General features: G+C 40.4%; 1 protein-coding gene across 6 annotated transcripts in view; it reads right to left on the reverse strand.

The window, feature by feature from the left end:
* Positions 1 to 16237, reverse strand: part of AXDND1 (axonemal dynein light chain domain containing 1) — a 94518-nt gene that overhangs the window by 14625 nt on the left and 63656 nt on the right. For 4 of the 6 annotated variants that reach the window (XM_039337172.1, XM_039337175.1, XM_039337174.1 and 1 more), the window contains exons 23-26: positions 15937 to 16074; positions 15431 to 15522; positions 10278 to 10423; positions 8696 to 8891 (exon numbers count right to left, since the gene is read on the reverse strand). In XM_039337172.1, coding sequence (XP_039193106.1) covers positions 8803 to 8891; positions 10278 to 10423; positions 15431 to 15522; positions 15937 to 16074 — 465 coding nt within the window. In that variant the 3' untranslated portion in view covers positions 8696 to 8802. Of the gene's footprint in view, positions 1 to 8695; positions 8892 to 9554; positions 9699 to 10277; positions 10424 to 15430; positions 15523 to 15936; positions 16075 to 16237 lie in introns of those variants that run through there. The other 2 variants (XR_005556030.1, XR_005556029.1) reach the window with 2 other exon arrangements.

Below are 16237 nucleotides of genomic sequence, written 5' to 3' on the forward strand. Positions count from 1 at the left end.
ACTGGATTCAAAATGAAAACCCATGAAAAACATAGGAAAGAGGAAATTGACTTACAGGTACAGACCAACTATAGGTGTCCCTGATTGGGATGGGACAAATGGTGTAAACTGATTTAGGTACTTGCTGCCAACAAGAATAGGGAAGATAGGAAGGTGAATATAAGGACAAAATCCAGTGTTCTGATCTCATTTCTGTGTTATCACAGTATCAGACTAATAAGAAAAAATAGTACAAAGCACACCTATCCTTCTTTTGCTATCTTGGGTGTGATGGAACTTGGCTTAGTTCAGGGGTGTCAAACACAATTTCATTGAGGGCCGCATCAGCACTGCAGTTGCCCTCGGGAGGCCATGTGGGTGTGGCCAGGGTGGGTGAGGCCTACTGGGTGGGTGTGGATGGAGTGGGTGTGGCCTACTGGGTAGGCATGGCCAGCTCTACGTCATTCGCGTCAAGGGTGCCTGTGGGGGCCTGGGCAGGAGTGGGACAGATCTGAGGGTCTCTGGCAGAAAGGGGTGGGATCAGGGCAGAGCCCATCAAGCTGGATATGTGAAGTAGGCGAGGGCCATTTGCTGGCCACTTCTAGGCGATGGTGCATTTCTTCATTCCTCACAAAGGGTGACACCTCCCCAGCATGCACCCAGGGGGTGGGACCGACACGGCAGGGGCTGGTTCCTCGTTGTTTCCAGGCGGCCTTGTGGAGCTAAGACTGAATGCGTTTCAGCATAGATGGCCACCACAAAATTGTACATTGGCTCCCAGCCAGCCTGGGCTAGGGCCAAGGCAGCAGGGGCCATTCCCTCACTGTTTCCAGGATGGCTTCACGGGCCACATGAAACCACTTCACGGGCTGCATCCGGCCCCCGGGCCTTGTGTTTGACATGTCTGGCTTAGTTCATTTAACAAAAGGAAGAGATGGAAGGAAAGAAAAATATGGGTAAAATTGCACAGCTGAACAGCAAGGGCGAGTGTGCCTCCTGACCAGCAAGAGTCTTTCCTTCTCTCCAAACTAGGATACCAATGAGGATCTTTTTCTCTCTTTGGAAAATAAAAGCAATTTAAAAAGTAAACCAATTCCTCAGTTCAGAGTGACTCGTTTAGGAACTCACTAGTAAGGTGTCAGGCTGAAAGAAGAAAAGGAGGAAGTTGGTTTCCTTCTACATAGTAGGCTCAGAGAAGAGGAAATACTAAGATTCTTTAGTATAATGATTTCTCAAGGCTTATCCTAGACAAGGGGTGTCTAACCTTGGCAATTTTAAGACTTATGAACTTCAATTCCCAGAATATCCCAGCCAGCATGAAGTCCACAGATCTTGCCAAGGTTGAACATCCCTGTCCATCTTTTCATTGCTTTATTGAGGCAACTGGATTTGACAGCATCAGCAGGATGAGAGACATTCCAACTATGGGTTGTCAGGTGATTCCATTGTTTTGTGATTTAGTCTTTCTTTTCTAATTTAATTTTAAAAAGTTAGAGAAGATATATCTGGAGAGAGGGAGAGACAATCAGTTAAATTAATTTGAAACCTGCATTTCCTTTAAAAAGAAAGCTAAAATCAGCATAGACTGTACTGGGTGATAATTTCTCCAGCTTTGCCTCCTGAGAGGAGTAGAAGCATTAAAAGAAAAGAGCCCACCAAAAGTGCTTGTAAGAGCTCACATACTGTACATGTGTTCTTTACCTTCAAATATGTCCTGATAGAGTTTCATTAATAAAGGGATTTCTGTGTCTCAACTAAGTTGAAATGGAGCCTTCTCATTCAATAGCAGGCTATCTTTCAGTTTTCAGGTCAGTTTTTAAATTAGTCCCATGTTCATTCATTTATTTATCAGTCTTGGGATACCACACTTACAGCGAATAGACAGAAAAGTTCCCACCTCTACATTCAACGTCACAGCCTGCCTGCCAGCTCCTCACACCAGACAGCAACTGGCAGCTGAGATATCTGAATATACATTTGCATCTCAAACAGAGGTACATGCCAATGTAAGGACCCACCCCACTTTGCATCTTAAGAAGACAGAACTCTTGGAATAATTCTTCCAACAGGAATCCTTTATTAAGAAAAAGTGGTTGCAGCCGTGCTAGACAGGACTTGGGGTCCAAGCTCTCCAATTCAAGGTTTTAAGGGTTTCCCCAGTAGCCCCACCCAATCAACCCCCTCTTTCAGCGACAGTCTCAGGCATTACACTTCCACCCCCTTCTCATTACTGCCCGGCTGGATGGAGACTTCAAAGAAACTACATGAAAGGAAAACGGCCCCATTCTTATGGTTAGTTCTTTTGCAATACACACATTCAGTTCCTTAGAAGTATACTGAAAGAGGTGAGGGCCATAAAGCCCCTTTGTTCTCCCCCTTCTCTCCCTCTTATGGCAGAATAAAGAGAAGGCAGAATTGGGGTTTTCTATATTTGATAACTAAAGATGAAATATAATTGGATTCTGACATCCGGCCCCCTCAAAAATAAGAGAGATCCACCTGGAAGAAACAAAACAGGTATAAAAGTTAGTCAGGCTTGTTAGGGTACTCTGTGTGAAACTTCTTCAATAGCTTCGGGGCTCTGACATGACGTTTATGGACTCACTCATTTTGTGAGGCAGGGAGGTGTTTCCAGGCAACTAGGTACTGAGTCGCTCCATGATATCTCCTAGAATCAAGGATTTCCTTTATTTTGAAGTGTTGTTCACCCTCTACCATGATTGGAGGTGGTGGCAGGGGGATTTTTGTCCGTAACGCTGACTGATGCTCTCTTTTCAGCAAGCTGCAATGAAAAATTGGGTGTATTTGCCTGAGATTTTTTGGTAATTCTAATTCTACTGTTACTGGGTTTATGATTCTTTTAATTGAAAAGGCCCTATATATTTTGGTCCAAGTTTTTTACAGGGTTGTAGGGACTTTAGGTATTTTGTAGATAGGTACACCATTTCACCTATAATGAATGGTGTAGGCTCAACCCTTTTTTTATCGGCTTGTGCTTTGTATGCCCGCCTAGCTTCATCTAGTGCTTTTCTAACTATTGGCCAGGTGTTTTGTAGTTTTTCCATCCATTCTTTCAGTGAAGGGATCATTGGTTCGTTTGGGGTTAACTCTGGCATAGGGTTGAAACTTTGACCGTTGGCTATTTGAAAAGGAGTGTAGCCTGTGCTGGAGTGGACTGCATTATTGGAGGCAACTTCTGCAAAAGGAAGTAAGTCCGTCCAATCACTCTGTTGGAAATTTAAAAAACATCTCAAATATTGCTCAAGTACTGAATGACAACGTTCCGTTTGTCCATCTGTCTGAGGGTAATGGCTAGATGTCAGTCCCTGAGTGGTCCCTAAGAGGGATAAAAATTCCTTCCAAAATGCAGACGTAAATTGTACTCCCCTATCAGAGATGATGCGTTGGGGTGCCCCGTGCAATCTGTAAATGTGCTGGATGAAAAGTTTTGCTAAGGCCTTTGCAGTGGGAATCTTTTGGCAAGGGATAAAGTGCACCTGTTTGGAAAACAGGTCCGTGACTCTCCAGATAACAGTATTCCCATTGCTTTCTGGCAATTCCACTATAAAATCTATGGCTATTTCCCTCCAGGGGGCTGAGGGATTTGCCACTGGTTGTAATAGCCCTGGCGATTTCCCTTGCAACCTCTTTGCAGATGCACATGTTGGGCAGCTGGCAATATAACTTTCTATGTCCTTTTTCATGGATGGCCACCAAAATTGCCGTTTAATTAAATGTAAAGTTTTTACAAATCCAAAATGCCCTGCTGATTTTGTGTCATGGCAAAGGTGCATGAAAGTGACTCTGTGAGTTGTTGGTATATATAACTTTTCCCCTACCCAAGGCAACCTGTCTCTCATTGTGCACACATTTTTGTTTTTCTGGAACCATTCATCTGTTTCCAAACTTTTTCTGAATTCAAGTCCAGTTTGGCTGTCCAGTTGTGGTTTTAATTTGGCTTGGGTTCTTGTGGTTACTGGTGCTGCCAGTTGTGACTCTGCCATTATTGGTCTAGAGTCTGTGGTTCATGTGCTGTTATATTGAGGCATGCGTGAGTTTCTTGGATGTATATGCACAGGGTTGCAATACCCCTTCATTGTTTTCTTGTAATAGAACAGCCCCCACTGCCACATCCCTTGCATCTGCCTGTATTACGAAGGGCTTGTCCATGTCTGGGTGCCTTAGTACTGGTTCGGCAGAAAAAAGTCTCTTTAGTCTCTCGAAGGCTGCATGGCACTCCATTGTCCATGTTAGTGGCTGGCTAGGTTTTACTGAGGATGCTCCCTTCGTTTTTAGTAAGTTAGTGAGGGGCAAGGCTATTTGGGCAAATGAGGGGATGAATTGACGGTAAAAGTTTGCAAAACCCAGGAAACTTTGTAGTTGCTTTCTTGTGCGGGGTGGCGCCCAATCTAATACTGCTTTGACCTTCTCTGGGTCCATTTCAATGCCCTGGGGGGGATATGCGATAACCTAGGTAGTCTATCCTTTCCTGGTGGAATTCGCATTTTGAGAGTTTGGCATATAGGTGGGCGGCTCGCAGCTTCTTTAAAACCGCTCTGACAAGGTTGACGTGTTCCTCTTTTGTTTCAGTGAAGATAAGAATGTCGTCCAAGTAAACAAGGACCCCCTTAAACAGGTGCTCCCTTAGAACGTCATTGATTAATTGCATAAAGACTGCAGGGCCCCTTGTAATCCAAATGGCAAGACTTTGAATTGATAGCACCCCATGGGGCAGTTAAATGCAGTCTTCCATTCGTCCCCTTCCTTGATTCTCACGCGATAGTAAGCTTCCCTTAGGTCTAGTTTAGAAAAATTTTTCCCTTTCGATAGGTATGACAGCATGTCTTTCATGAGGGGTAGAGGGTATAGGTTGCTTTCACTGATTGTATTCAGGGCCCTATAATCCACGCATAAACGTAAAGAGCCATCCTTCTTCTCTCTAAAGAGGACCGGGGCAGCCACTTTAGGCTTGGCTGGCTCAATGAAACCTCTCTCTAGGTTTTTTTTAATGAATCTTTCCATTTCCTCCTTCTCCTTTGGGCTTATGGAGTATAATCTGGGCTTCAGGAGTTTTGCCCCAGGTTTGAATTCAATGATACAGTCTGTGGGTCGGTGGGGGGGGAGCTCATTCACCCTCTCCTCATTGAAAACTTCAGCAAGGTCTCTATATTCCTCTGGTATTTCTGTTAATCTTTTTTCCTCTCCTATGGATGCTTTTTATATTCTTGATTCTGGTAGCCTCCCTTGGGGTTTTAAGTCCATAGGGTTCCCCTTCGGGAATTTGATTTCTGTCATCCTCCAATTTACCCAGGGGTTCCATTTTTTCAACCATTCCATCCCTAGAATCATTGGGCATTCCATGCCTGGGGTCACCACAAACGTTATGTCCTCTTCATGTTTGCCCAGGGAGAGGTGTATTGGTAGAGTGGCTAGGGTAGCTGGCACCCCCCTGCTATGGATCCATCTAACTGGCCAAATGAGATTGGTTGTTCCAGTCTCCTCAATGGGATGCCCAGATTCCCCACTAGTGTTGGGCTAATGAGGCAGCGGGTGCAGCCAGAGTCTATTAAGGCTTTCACCTTCACAGCTTCGGGCATGGGGGGAATTAATATAGTCACTGTCTTGAGGATGGGTGTGATGTGTCCACTTACCAGGGGTTCGCCCTCCGAGCTGTCATCTGAGGCATCCACCGGCCCTGTGGTGTAGGCTGGAGTTTTTTCCCCTTGGTGAGTAGAAGTGGGGGGTTTTGCAATTTCCATCATTCTCATGGCAGTTTCTTTTGGCTTAGCTGAAGACTTTCCGGATTTGTTGGTTGGGGATCTGTCTGGGTTGTGCTGGGGGGCTTTGGAGTGGCATTCTACAGCTCGATGCCCTTCTCTTCTGCACTTGAAACACCCCATTTGCTTCTTGGCTGTAGCCGATGATTTCACCGGTTCGTGTGTCAGCTCAGGCGGGGGGCGGCTCCATTGTTTTCCTCGGCGGTGTCTCTTCAATATGTCGATCTCTGCTTCCTCTGCCAAGATGTACCATTCCTCAATTTGGTGTGGGTCCCCTCGGGGCAGGCAAGCGTCATATAGATCATAATTTAGTCCGTCTTTGAAATGGCTAAGGAGGATGTCTTCTGGCCAATTCAGCTTGCTGGCAATGGCCCGGAATTCTTGTGTATATTCAGCCACCGGGCGTTTGCCTTGCTTCATCGTCTTTATGCTTTCACGGGCTTTGCGATCAGCCAGGGGGTCTTCAAATCGTCTTCTCAGAGAGGACATGAAACGGTTGAAGTTACTGAGTTCTGGGGCATTGGAGTCATGCAAGTTCACCACCCAATCTGCAGCCAGTCCATCCAGGGCAGATTGCACGATCCGGATGCGGGCTTTGTCGCTGGGAATGTCCTGCCCGTATTCCTCCATGTAGTTGTGGACTTGGGTTAGGAAAAACCCAAACGTGTTGGCTCCCCTTTGAATTTCACCTCCAACGGCGGACGTCTTGGAATGGATCGGTGCCTCCGTTGTTGGTGGTAGTGTCTTCCATCCAGATTGCCATCTGTGGTCCGGTAGGGGGTGGGGACTACTGGATCAGCAGATGTCCCCGGGGGTGCAGGTTCCACGTCCCCCTCGGTGTCTCTTCCTTTGCAGCTCCAGGAGTTGGGGCGGCCGTAGGGCTCAGGATTCTCCTCTCCTAGGGAACTGAGAGTTCTCTTCATCAGGTCAATAGCTTTCTCTAGGATCCAGTCTGAGTACGGTGCCCAGCTTCCTCCCTCTTCACTTGCGTGCAGGGATCTCTCCATCTCCTGCTTCCATTCTGGTTGCTTGGTCCCCCGTCTCAGGGTCACCTTTCTTGATTCCTTTCCCCACTCACTTTTCTTTCCAACGCCCATTGACCAGCGAGGCTTGTGGTCCCGTGTCTCCATCACTTCTTCTCCTGAGGAATCTGACCTCTCGGATCCCAACATCTGACAAGGTTCCAATTTGGTCAGTGGCTCTCTTTCCAGGGAGTTTTCCCCCTCTCTTGCTCCATTGTCTGACATAGTAATTTTTTGCAAAATCCCCCAGCAAGGGTCTCCCTTCCAGGTGGATTAATTTTGCAAGTCCTGTCTAATGTAAGGACCCACCCCACTTTGCATCTTAAGAAGACAGAACTCTTGGAATAATTCTTCCAACAGGAATCCTTTATTAAGAAAAAGTTGTTGCAGGCGTGCTAGACAGGACTTGGGGTCCAAGCTCTCCAATTCAAGGTTTTAAGGGTTTCCCCAGTAGCCCCACCCAATCAACCCCCTCTTTCAGCGACAGTCTCAGGCATTACACTTCCACCCCCTTCTCATTACTGCCCGGCTGGATGGAGACTTCAAAGAAACTACATGAAAGGAAAACGGCCCCATTCTTATGGTTAGTTCTTTTGCAATACACACATTCAGTTCCTTAGAAGTATACTGAAGGAAGTGAGGGCCATAAAGCCCCTTTGTTCTCCCCCTTCTCTCCTTCTTATGGCAGAATCCAGAGAAGGCAGAATTGGGGTTTTCTATATTTGATAACTAAAGATGAAATATAATTGGATTCTGACAATGCCTGTTGACACAACTAAAGCAAAGCAGCTTCCCCAAGCCTCTCCCTCTCTGCTAGAAAGGAAAATGGATATCTGTAAACCCCTTTTCCCCCCAGACTGGATTTAAAAACTTCTTCGGAAGAAGGTACATTGGTAAGTTAAGAACTTACTGAAAACCATTGAGAGTTCTAAGAGAATTCCTCCCCTATCCCTTTGAAATAATGCTTTGATGCAAGACCAGATCTAAATTTTAACTGTGGAGACCCTGGGCAATCCATTTCATCTAAAGAGTATGTGGAATCGATCAGTCACCATGTTCTTTAGCAGTTTACTGGGGAGGAATTATCACCACTGGCATATAATTCAGTTTTTCAAGCCCTAATGGTGGATTTGTACTAGTAAGGAAAATTTTCTATCCGGTTGGATCCGGTTGGACTCCCTTTCATGATTTTGCTAGAATCAGGCTGGGCTGAAAAAGATTGACTGTCCATGACTGGGGCTACCCTGGATCTTGTCATGTTCATTCTACTATTGATTAATATGGGAGATAATTCACTAATGTATGACTCTGTAGGCATTCTTTGTGCCCCAAAGTTACTAGTCACATGCAAAGCAACACCAATTAGTTTAAAAAAATCAAAATACTTTTAAACCCATGAAGTAATACTGCAGGGGTCTGAAAGTATAAGAAACTTAAATTTGATATCACTCAAATCAAGATATATAAAACTTTTCTCTTTGGCAGAATGAAAATGACAGTTTTCTGGCTCATGAATGAATTTCCTTTTTTTCTTTTCCTAAAAAGCCTCATTTCCCCTAATTTTTCAAGGCCATCTTCCCAAGACAAGGCTGGTGGGATGCAACGCTGATACTCCTACTCTCAACAGTTTGTTACAAGTGGCTTTGAAAAAGGCAAAGAGATCATGCAAAATATGATACTGCATCCTGCATGCTATAAGATACTAGAAAACATCTATTATATAATGCAAAATAATAAAAGCTGCCCAGAAGATATTCTTAACCCAATCTGCAGTTTCTGTAGGTGTGGATCTAAAAATGACAGAACAAGGCTAAATTAGATGTTGATGATTTTCTAAATGAATAATAAAAATGAGAAACAATTTTAGAATCTTCATTTAACTCCTGTCCCTATAGCTTATTAACACAACTAGAAGAATTGCAATTGTAATTTTTTATTTCAGGGATAGGCAGTGCTCACACTGTGGCCAAAATTACTGTAACAACGATCAGGAGCCAAAGGATTTCTTGCAGCCATACTCTTCTTCAGCGCTTGGGTTTAGGGGATTTCTTAGGTCGGGGAGTGGATGGTTTAGAATGACCAGCTTTATCAGATGCTTTCTTGCGAGCGGTTTCTGCAATAGAAGATAATTGGAAGTATTAAATAATCCTTATAGCTGAGGGGGGGGAAGATTGGATAGTCCATAGCTGTCCATCTGTGCAGAACTCTTAGTGAGCTATAAAAGTGTGCAAGGGTGGCATACCCACAGTCCCCAAAAGTTTTTTTTTAAAAAGTCAATTGAAAAAAAGGAGGCAGAGGCAGAGATCCTTTGATTACAATTTTCCATCCTCCCATCCAGCTTCCCACAAGCAAATTCAACGAGGGAAGCTGGATTCATTTAACTGCATTGATTCACTTAAATGTGGCAAAAAAAGTTTGTAAAATCAGCCGTGACTCATTTACCATCTTGCTTAGCAACAAATCCTGGTCTCAATTGAGGTCATAAATCAAGGACTACCAATAAATCCCTGTAAGAGCCAGTGGCTGTGAGCCCTTTATTGATTTAGATATTTAATATCGATATACTGAAATATTATCTTGTCTCCGTGATTTGCCTGAAGCTTTTTATGGGGTGCATCACCAGTATATCTTTATTCCTTCCTCCATATATTAGGTAACATTTACAAGTTACGTCTGACAGTACAGTATAACCAGATGAAATGGGCTGAAGATATTCTAAAATGGAGCACATGATTTGGGAGGGAGAGGTCAAAAGCATCTTGTGGAATGAACATACCTCTTTGGTTTTTGCTGAATATGTGGTTGTTATTGGTGTTGGTGTAAAACATGAATGATGAACAGAAAACACCCGCCTCCTTAGGAGTAAGCCTTATTCCCCAGAATAGTAGTACTTCCAGTCACACTGCCTGAAAGCTTAAGGCTGTGAGGGGAGGAGAAATAAAAAAAAGCACAAGCCCAGAAGAAACCAAAAACAGAAGTAGGAAGAAATGTAGCTGCTGTTTTTTTCTACTTAAACCTGTAAAATTATTCCAGCCCTTCAAAGAGGCCTTATTTGATGGGGAACATAGAGACACTAGATTCACTTATCACTCTAACCCATAATGTTTTCCCATAATGTTGTGTGACAGTTATTTTAATTGTCAAGCCATGACACGGAGCTCTGCAATTTGTGTGATTCTAATCATTATTCAACAAACTACGTAATATATCCAAAAAGAGAGAGTCAAATAAAACATTTTCCAGATATTCTAATATTAGCTTTTAAAACTATTTCATGCAATCTATTTCAGTTCAATCCCAACTCTACAATATATACATCATAAAAGTATATACACCAGAAATTATCACAATAACTCATTATGCCATCTCCAAGCTAGTGCCTCACAGATGTATTTGACCACAACCCTCAGAAGTTCTCAAGGCCTAAAAGAGGAATGTATTAAATGGTTTGTATTTCTTTTAGAAATTTAAAATTCCATCTTTGAGATTTTAATCATACCTTCAGATTTTTCTCCTTTTTTGCCAAAATCTTTAGACTCTGGTTCCTCATCCTCTATATCCTGGAGTTTTCTCAGAGCTTCCTCCAACTCCTCATGAAGGGTTTCTGATTTTTCCTCAGCCTCCTGGGCTCGTTTCTCAGCATCTCTAAAAGAAAAGAAGCCAAGATAGCACGGAGTTAAGATACCAAGTATAAAGACCAACTAGGCAAAATTAATGGATACCCAATCAGAATGCAAGGCATCAAGGACAGTCCAAGACATTTCTTTTTATCTGAAAAATGGCCAAACAAGACATGAACATACCCTTAAGCATGGATTTGCCATGGGGATGAGAATAATGGAAGCCTGCTTCTCACAAAGATGATTGTGGATAAAATGGCATAATCTCCCCTCCTTACTTTATTTAAAAGTTTTCTTTCTCTCCAGCTCATTTCAAGTAACAAAATAGGCTGAGGAAAAATGGCTTAAAGAGAGAAACTGAGTAGAATTTTCCTACCTTCTCCTGCATAGCCCAGTTTATATCTGACAGAGGCAAAGATGGATTTAAGATGTACATGATTATAGATTTTTACTCAAAGTCATATGCTAGTGAAAGTATACAAGTTTCTGATATAGAAAAGTATTTACAGGTAGCACACTTTCTTAGACTTTCAAATGATCAACGAGAAGAGATGAATTGTTCAATTACTTCTGAGGAGATCATTTGGGCAATTAAGCAATTAAAGGTTGGTAAGGCTCCAGGTACAGATGGATTAACAGCAATTTATTACAAAATGTTATCTGAAAAAATGATAGAACCATTGAAGGAACTTTTTAACAGTATTTTGTTGGGAGCAGAGGTACCTCCGTCTTGGAGAAGAGCTTTTATATCATTGATTCCAAAGGAGGATCAAGATTTGACTCAACCTAAAAATTATAGACCTATATCTCTTTTGAATACAGATTATAAGATTTTCTCTAAGATATTGGCAAATAGATTAATGCAAGTTTTGAAGCAATTGATCCATAGTGATCAATCTGGATTTATAACTGGAAGATATATGAAATATAATGTAAGACAAATTGTTAATTTAATTGAGTATTTGGACAAGAATAATCAAATCCCTGCGGCTTTGATATTTTTGGATGCTGAAAAAACTTTTGATCAATTAGATTGGCAATTTTTATTGAGAGTTGTAGAGAAAATGAATTTTGGGGGTAAATTTTTGTATGTTCTTAAGGCTATATATCAACAACAATTGGCACAAATTATAATTAATGGGGGATTAACAGAAGCATTTAATATTGAAAAGGGTACTAGACAGGGATGTCCTTTATCCCCATTGTTATTTGTTTTAACAATGGAGATTTTACTTATTAAAATTCGAGAATCATCTAGAATAAAGGGAATAAAAATAAATAAGGATGACTACAGGTTGAGAGCTTTTGTTGATGATTTGGTTGTGACATTATCTCAACCGACAGAGTCGGTAAGGGATTTGGTTGAAATTATAACTCAGTATGGGAAAGTTTCTGGTTTTAAGGTAAATAATAATAAGACTAAAATATTATCGAAAAATATGTCTATGAAGGAAAAGGATATTTTGGCTAAATTAACAGGTTTTGAAATAAAAGGTTAAATATTTGGGAGTGTATATTACAGCTTCTAATGTTAAATTGTATAAAAATAATTATGAGACATTATGGGCAAAAGTGCAAAAGGATTTAAATGATTGGAAAAAATTACAGTTATCTTTCCTGGGAAGAATCTGGCTTAAATTAACAATTTAATAAATAAAATTAAGAATCTGGCTTAAATTAACAAATAAAAATATCCTTTCTCTTGAGGGATGGGATTTATTATATGGATGGCATGCATATTTAATTTATAATAAAAAGGTAGATCAGGTTTTTAAATCTCATATTTTAAGAAATGCTTTATTACGTGTCTGGAAGAAGTATTATTATAGGTTAAATTATAAAATCCCAATTTGGGGGATTCCTGGACACGCGATAGAAGGAGTATCTAGGGGAGTGAATTTGGATAGGATTTCTTATAAAGAATTACTTAGTTTGGTAGGGCAGAATTGGCAATTAAAGTCTTTAGCTGAGCTGAAGCAAGAAAATATTGTACATTCTTGGTTTCAGTACAATCAATTGTTAGTGAGGTGGAATATACATCAAAAGGTTGGTATTACTTTAGAGGATGTGAATTTGGTAAAACAGATTAAAGATCAAATTCGAGCCCATATAAAAAGAATTTATAATGTTCTAATAGAATTGGATTCTGAAACGGAGTTAGTTAAAGATTGTATGGTAAAATGGGCTCAGAATATTCAAGAGCCGATTCTATTGGACACTTGGGAGACAACTTGGGTTAGAAATGTAAAATTTACTCAAGCTCAAAATTTAAGAGAAAATTTTTATAAGATGTTTTATAGGTGGCATTTGGATCCTCAAAAGCTGTCCTGTATGTATCCTAATTTACAGCCTAAATGTTGGAGATGTGGAAGCTTAGATGCAACTTATTTTCATATTTGGTGGACTTGTAAAGATATAAAAGTTTTTGGGATTAAGATTTGGTGGAATATTCAAAAGATTTTTAAGAGAAAGATAAAGTTCCCGCTGCAATTATTTTTGTTGGGTGTTACTGTAGATTTTGATGTTAAAGAAATTAATTTGATGTTGAATCTTATAACAGCTGCAAGATTACTGGTGGGGCAATATTGCAAGAAAAATATTTTGCCTACTATGGAAGAATGGATACTTAAGGTGTCTAATTTAGCAGAAATGGCAAAAAACTCCGCTTATTTAAAGGACCATTCACAAGAAAAATATATTTCGGTTTGGAGAAGATGGATTGATTATATTCAAAAGAAATATCAGACTGAAAAATATTATATAAAAATATTATGAGTAATTTTTAGATTATTATTAATAGTTTAATATGATTGAATTTATATTATTTTATTTTATATAATATTTTATATTATATTATTTTTAGTATTATGGTTTAATTATATAATTATAGAATCATATAATTATTTTTGTTTTCAATTTGTTAATATTTATTTTGAAGAAGAGTTAAAGAGTTAAAGTATGTTATGGATTTGATTAATAGTATAGTTGGGTATAGTTGCTCCTGGGGAGGAAAGCTATGGCAAATCTAGACAGCATACTAAAAAGCAGAGACATCACCCTACCAACAAAAGTGTGTACAGTCCAGGCCATGGTTTTCTCAGTTGCAATGTATGGCTGTGAAAGTTGGACCATAAGAAAGGCTGAACGCCAAAGAATTGAGGCCTTTGAACTGGAGAAGACTCCTGCGAGTCCCTTGGACTGCAAGGCGTTCAAACCGGTCAGTCCTAGAAGAGATCAACCCCGACTGCTCTTTAGAAGGCCAGATCCTGAAGTTGAAACTCAAATACTTTGGCCACCTAATGAGAAGGAAGAACTCACTGGAGAAGGGCCTAATGCTGGGAAAGATTGAGGGCAATAGAAGAAGGAGACGACAGAGAATGAGATGGCTGGATGGAGTCACTGAAGCAGTAGGTATGAACTTAAATGGATTCCAGAAGATGGTAGAGGACAGGAAGATCTGGAGGAACGTTGTCCATGGGGTTGCGATGGGTCAGACATGACTTCGCAATTAACAACAACAATAGTTGGGTAATGTTATTTAGATTATGTTTGTTTATTTGTAACCCTGTAATCAGTTCTGGGAAGTGGGGGAGGGGGGGAGGGATTGGGGATATATATTGTGTGAAATTTTTAAAGCTTTTAATTAAAAAAAAAGATGTACATGATTATCATGCATTGCTAATTTGATTTATAGAAACTCTAACAACATTTTTGCATGTAAATCTAATTGAAACTTATTTCAATGAGTTGTGCTGTAGAATATTCAAGAGAGATTATGAGGATTTTCAGATGTCTTTTTTGTCAGCTGGGGGCTGGCCCTTTCTAATACAGATTGCATGCAGTAATACAAAAGCCATTTTGATTTATGAACATTCTTCCCATATACTATAAGAAAAGAAAAAAAATTCTTGGAAATGGACAAGACTCACAATCAGATCAGGACTCTCTATTTCTTTTGTAACCTACTGGGGTGATTGCATTCCAGGAGGGAATGCCCACAATGCCCTGCTCCCCAGCTTTAAAGTTATTATAACTATTCCTTTTCTGTGTAAATCTAATGCAGTTGCAATATCTACAATCAATTTTCTCTTATCTCCCTCTTGAGCACAGGTGTCAAACTTGCCATGTCACGTGACGTGTCATGACATATCGCAACTTTTTTTGCATTGCCAGAACTGGGGTGGGCGCGGCCTCTGTATGATGCAACTGGCTCATGGGCCAGCAGTTTGACACCTCTGCTCTAGAGTATTAGCATCCAGCTTATAACTCTTCCATAGTACTGGTGTTTCTACATATATTGTTTGGAATTAATTTTTCTTTATCTTCCTTTCATTAGTTTTGTGTTGCCACAATGACAAACCTTTGGAAACAGTTCAGGAGGACATTTTCTGAAATTTTCCTCAACTCCTAGAATTCTATGTTAATACATAGGGAAGGCACTATGTTGGAAAATATATTGGAAAATATCCACTATGTTGGAAAACCAGTTTGTTGTAGTGGTTAAAGCTAGAAGTTGGGAAACTTGTGAATTCTAGTCCTATCTTAGGCATAAAGCCAGCTGGGTGAGTTTTAGCCAGTCACTTTTTCTCAGCCCTAGGAAGCAGGCAAAACCCTTCCTAAAAACTTTGCCAAGAAAACTGCAGGAGTTTGTCCAGACTGCCTTGAAGGCAGCCCCCCCCCCTTCTCACTATGTTCTAAAATGCTGACCTAAAACATACCAGATTTCAGATTCTTACCATCCCAAATCTATGTAACAATTAGTACTCCGAAAATTCACAACTGTCAAGTCTATAGACCTCAGAGCTGGATGTTATATCAACCACCAAACAGGTTTAAATCTGCAAGAAAAGTAAATTCTCAGAGCAATGGGAGTGTGATAGCAGAATAGGAAACATAGAAGGAATGTGTATTAATAGACATATAGAAAAAGGCAACCTTGAAGTGTCTGATTCTCAGCTTTATCAAACATTTCTATGGCAACAGTAAGTCTGAGCAAGTCTATATCACACTTGATCACCTTTTTTGTACTTACATGAGCCGTTCCTCCAGAATTTCTAATGAAGCTAATATCTGAAATTCCTTTTTAGAGAATTCAGTGGTTGGCTGGCTGGCATACAATTCTCTCTAGAATTAAAAGAACAAAAGTACCTCATGACAACAGACTTAAGCAAAAGAAAGTGACATACTGCTTTGGCAAAAAGATTACATAGAGCGTTAGGACCACTGAAATAAAAGAGCAAGTCTGAAGTTAGCGACGTTAACTATTTTTTGTCCACCTGTGATCAAATAATTTGGTTGCCTAAGGAGAAAAATTCTAAAGAAGCTGGTCTCATTAACGCTTTCCATGTTGTTTCTCATGTAGAAATCCAGTTAAAAAGATTACAAGCTGCACAAGAGCATCACCATGATTTCATATAGTTTCCATTACTTTCTGCGGGGGTTGTGCACAAAATCTTCCAATTGGGTTAGATCCAGATGCTCATTTCACATGTTAATATCCTTAAAGAACTTGCATAGCAGAGAGTCATAAATACATACCCCTGAAACTGTAATTTTTTCCTCGGTCAAGGTTTTGCAATACACATTAGCATCGTGGGCAATGTATCTCATTTGATAATCAATCTCAGGGCTTTCCTCTGGAATTTCATTGCTAGTGCCAGGTACAGATGGCTTTTTCTGCCCAGAAAAAAAAGAAAAAGCAGGCAGTGTAACATTTGTCTCTTTCTTGGAAAGCCAAACTCTTCATAAAAGGTCTGATTTTGTATACAAAAATCATAATAATTAGGAGATTATTAGGATAATTTTAGGAGAATCAAAAGGACTGGAATTTGGAGAAAGA

This window comes from Crotalus tigris, unplaced genomic scaffold (assembly GCF_016545835.1).
Source record: "Crotalus tigris isolate CLP2741 ecotype Arizona unplaced genomic scaffold, ASM1654583v1 scf7180000017668.6805642782:7212621, whole genome shotgun sequence".
In the NCBI taxonomy this organism is placed as follows: domain Eukaryota; kingdom Metazoa; phylum Chordata; class Lepidosauria; order Squamata; family Viperidae; genus Crotalus; species Crotalus tigris.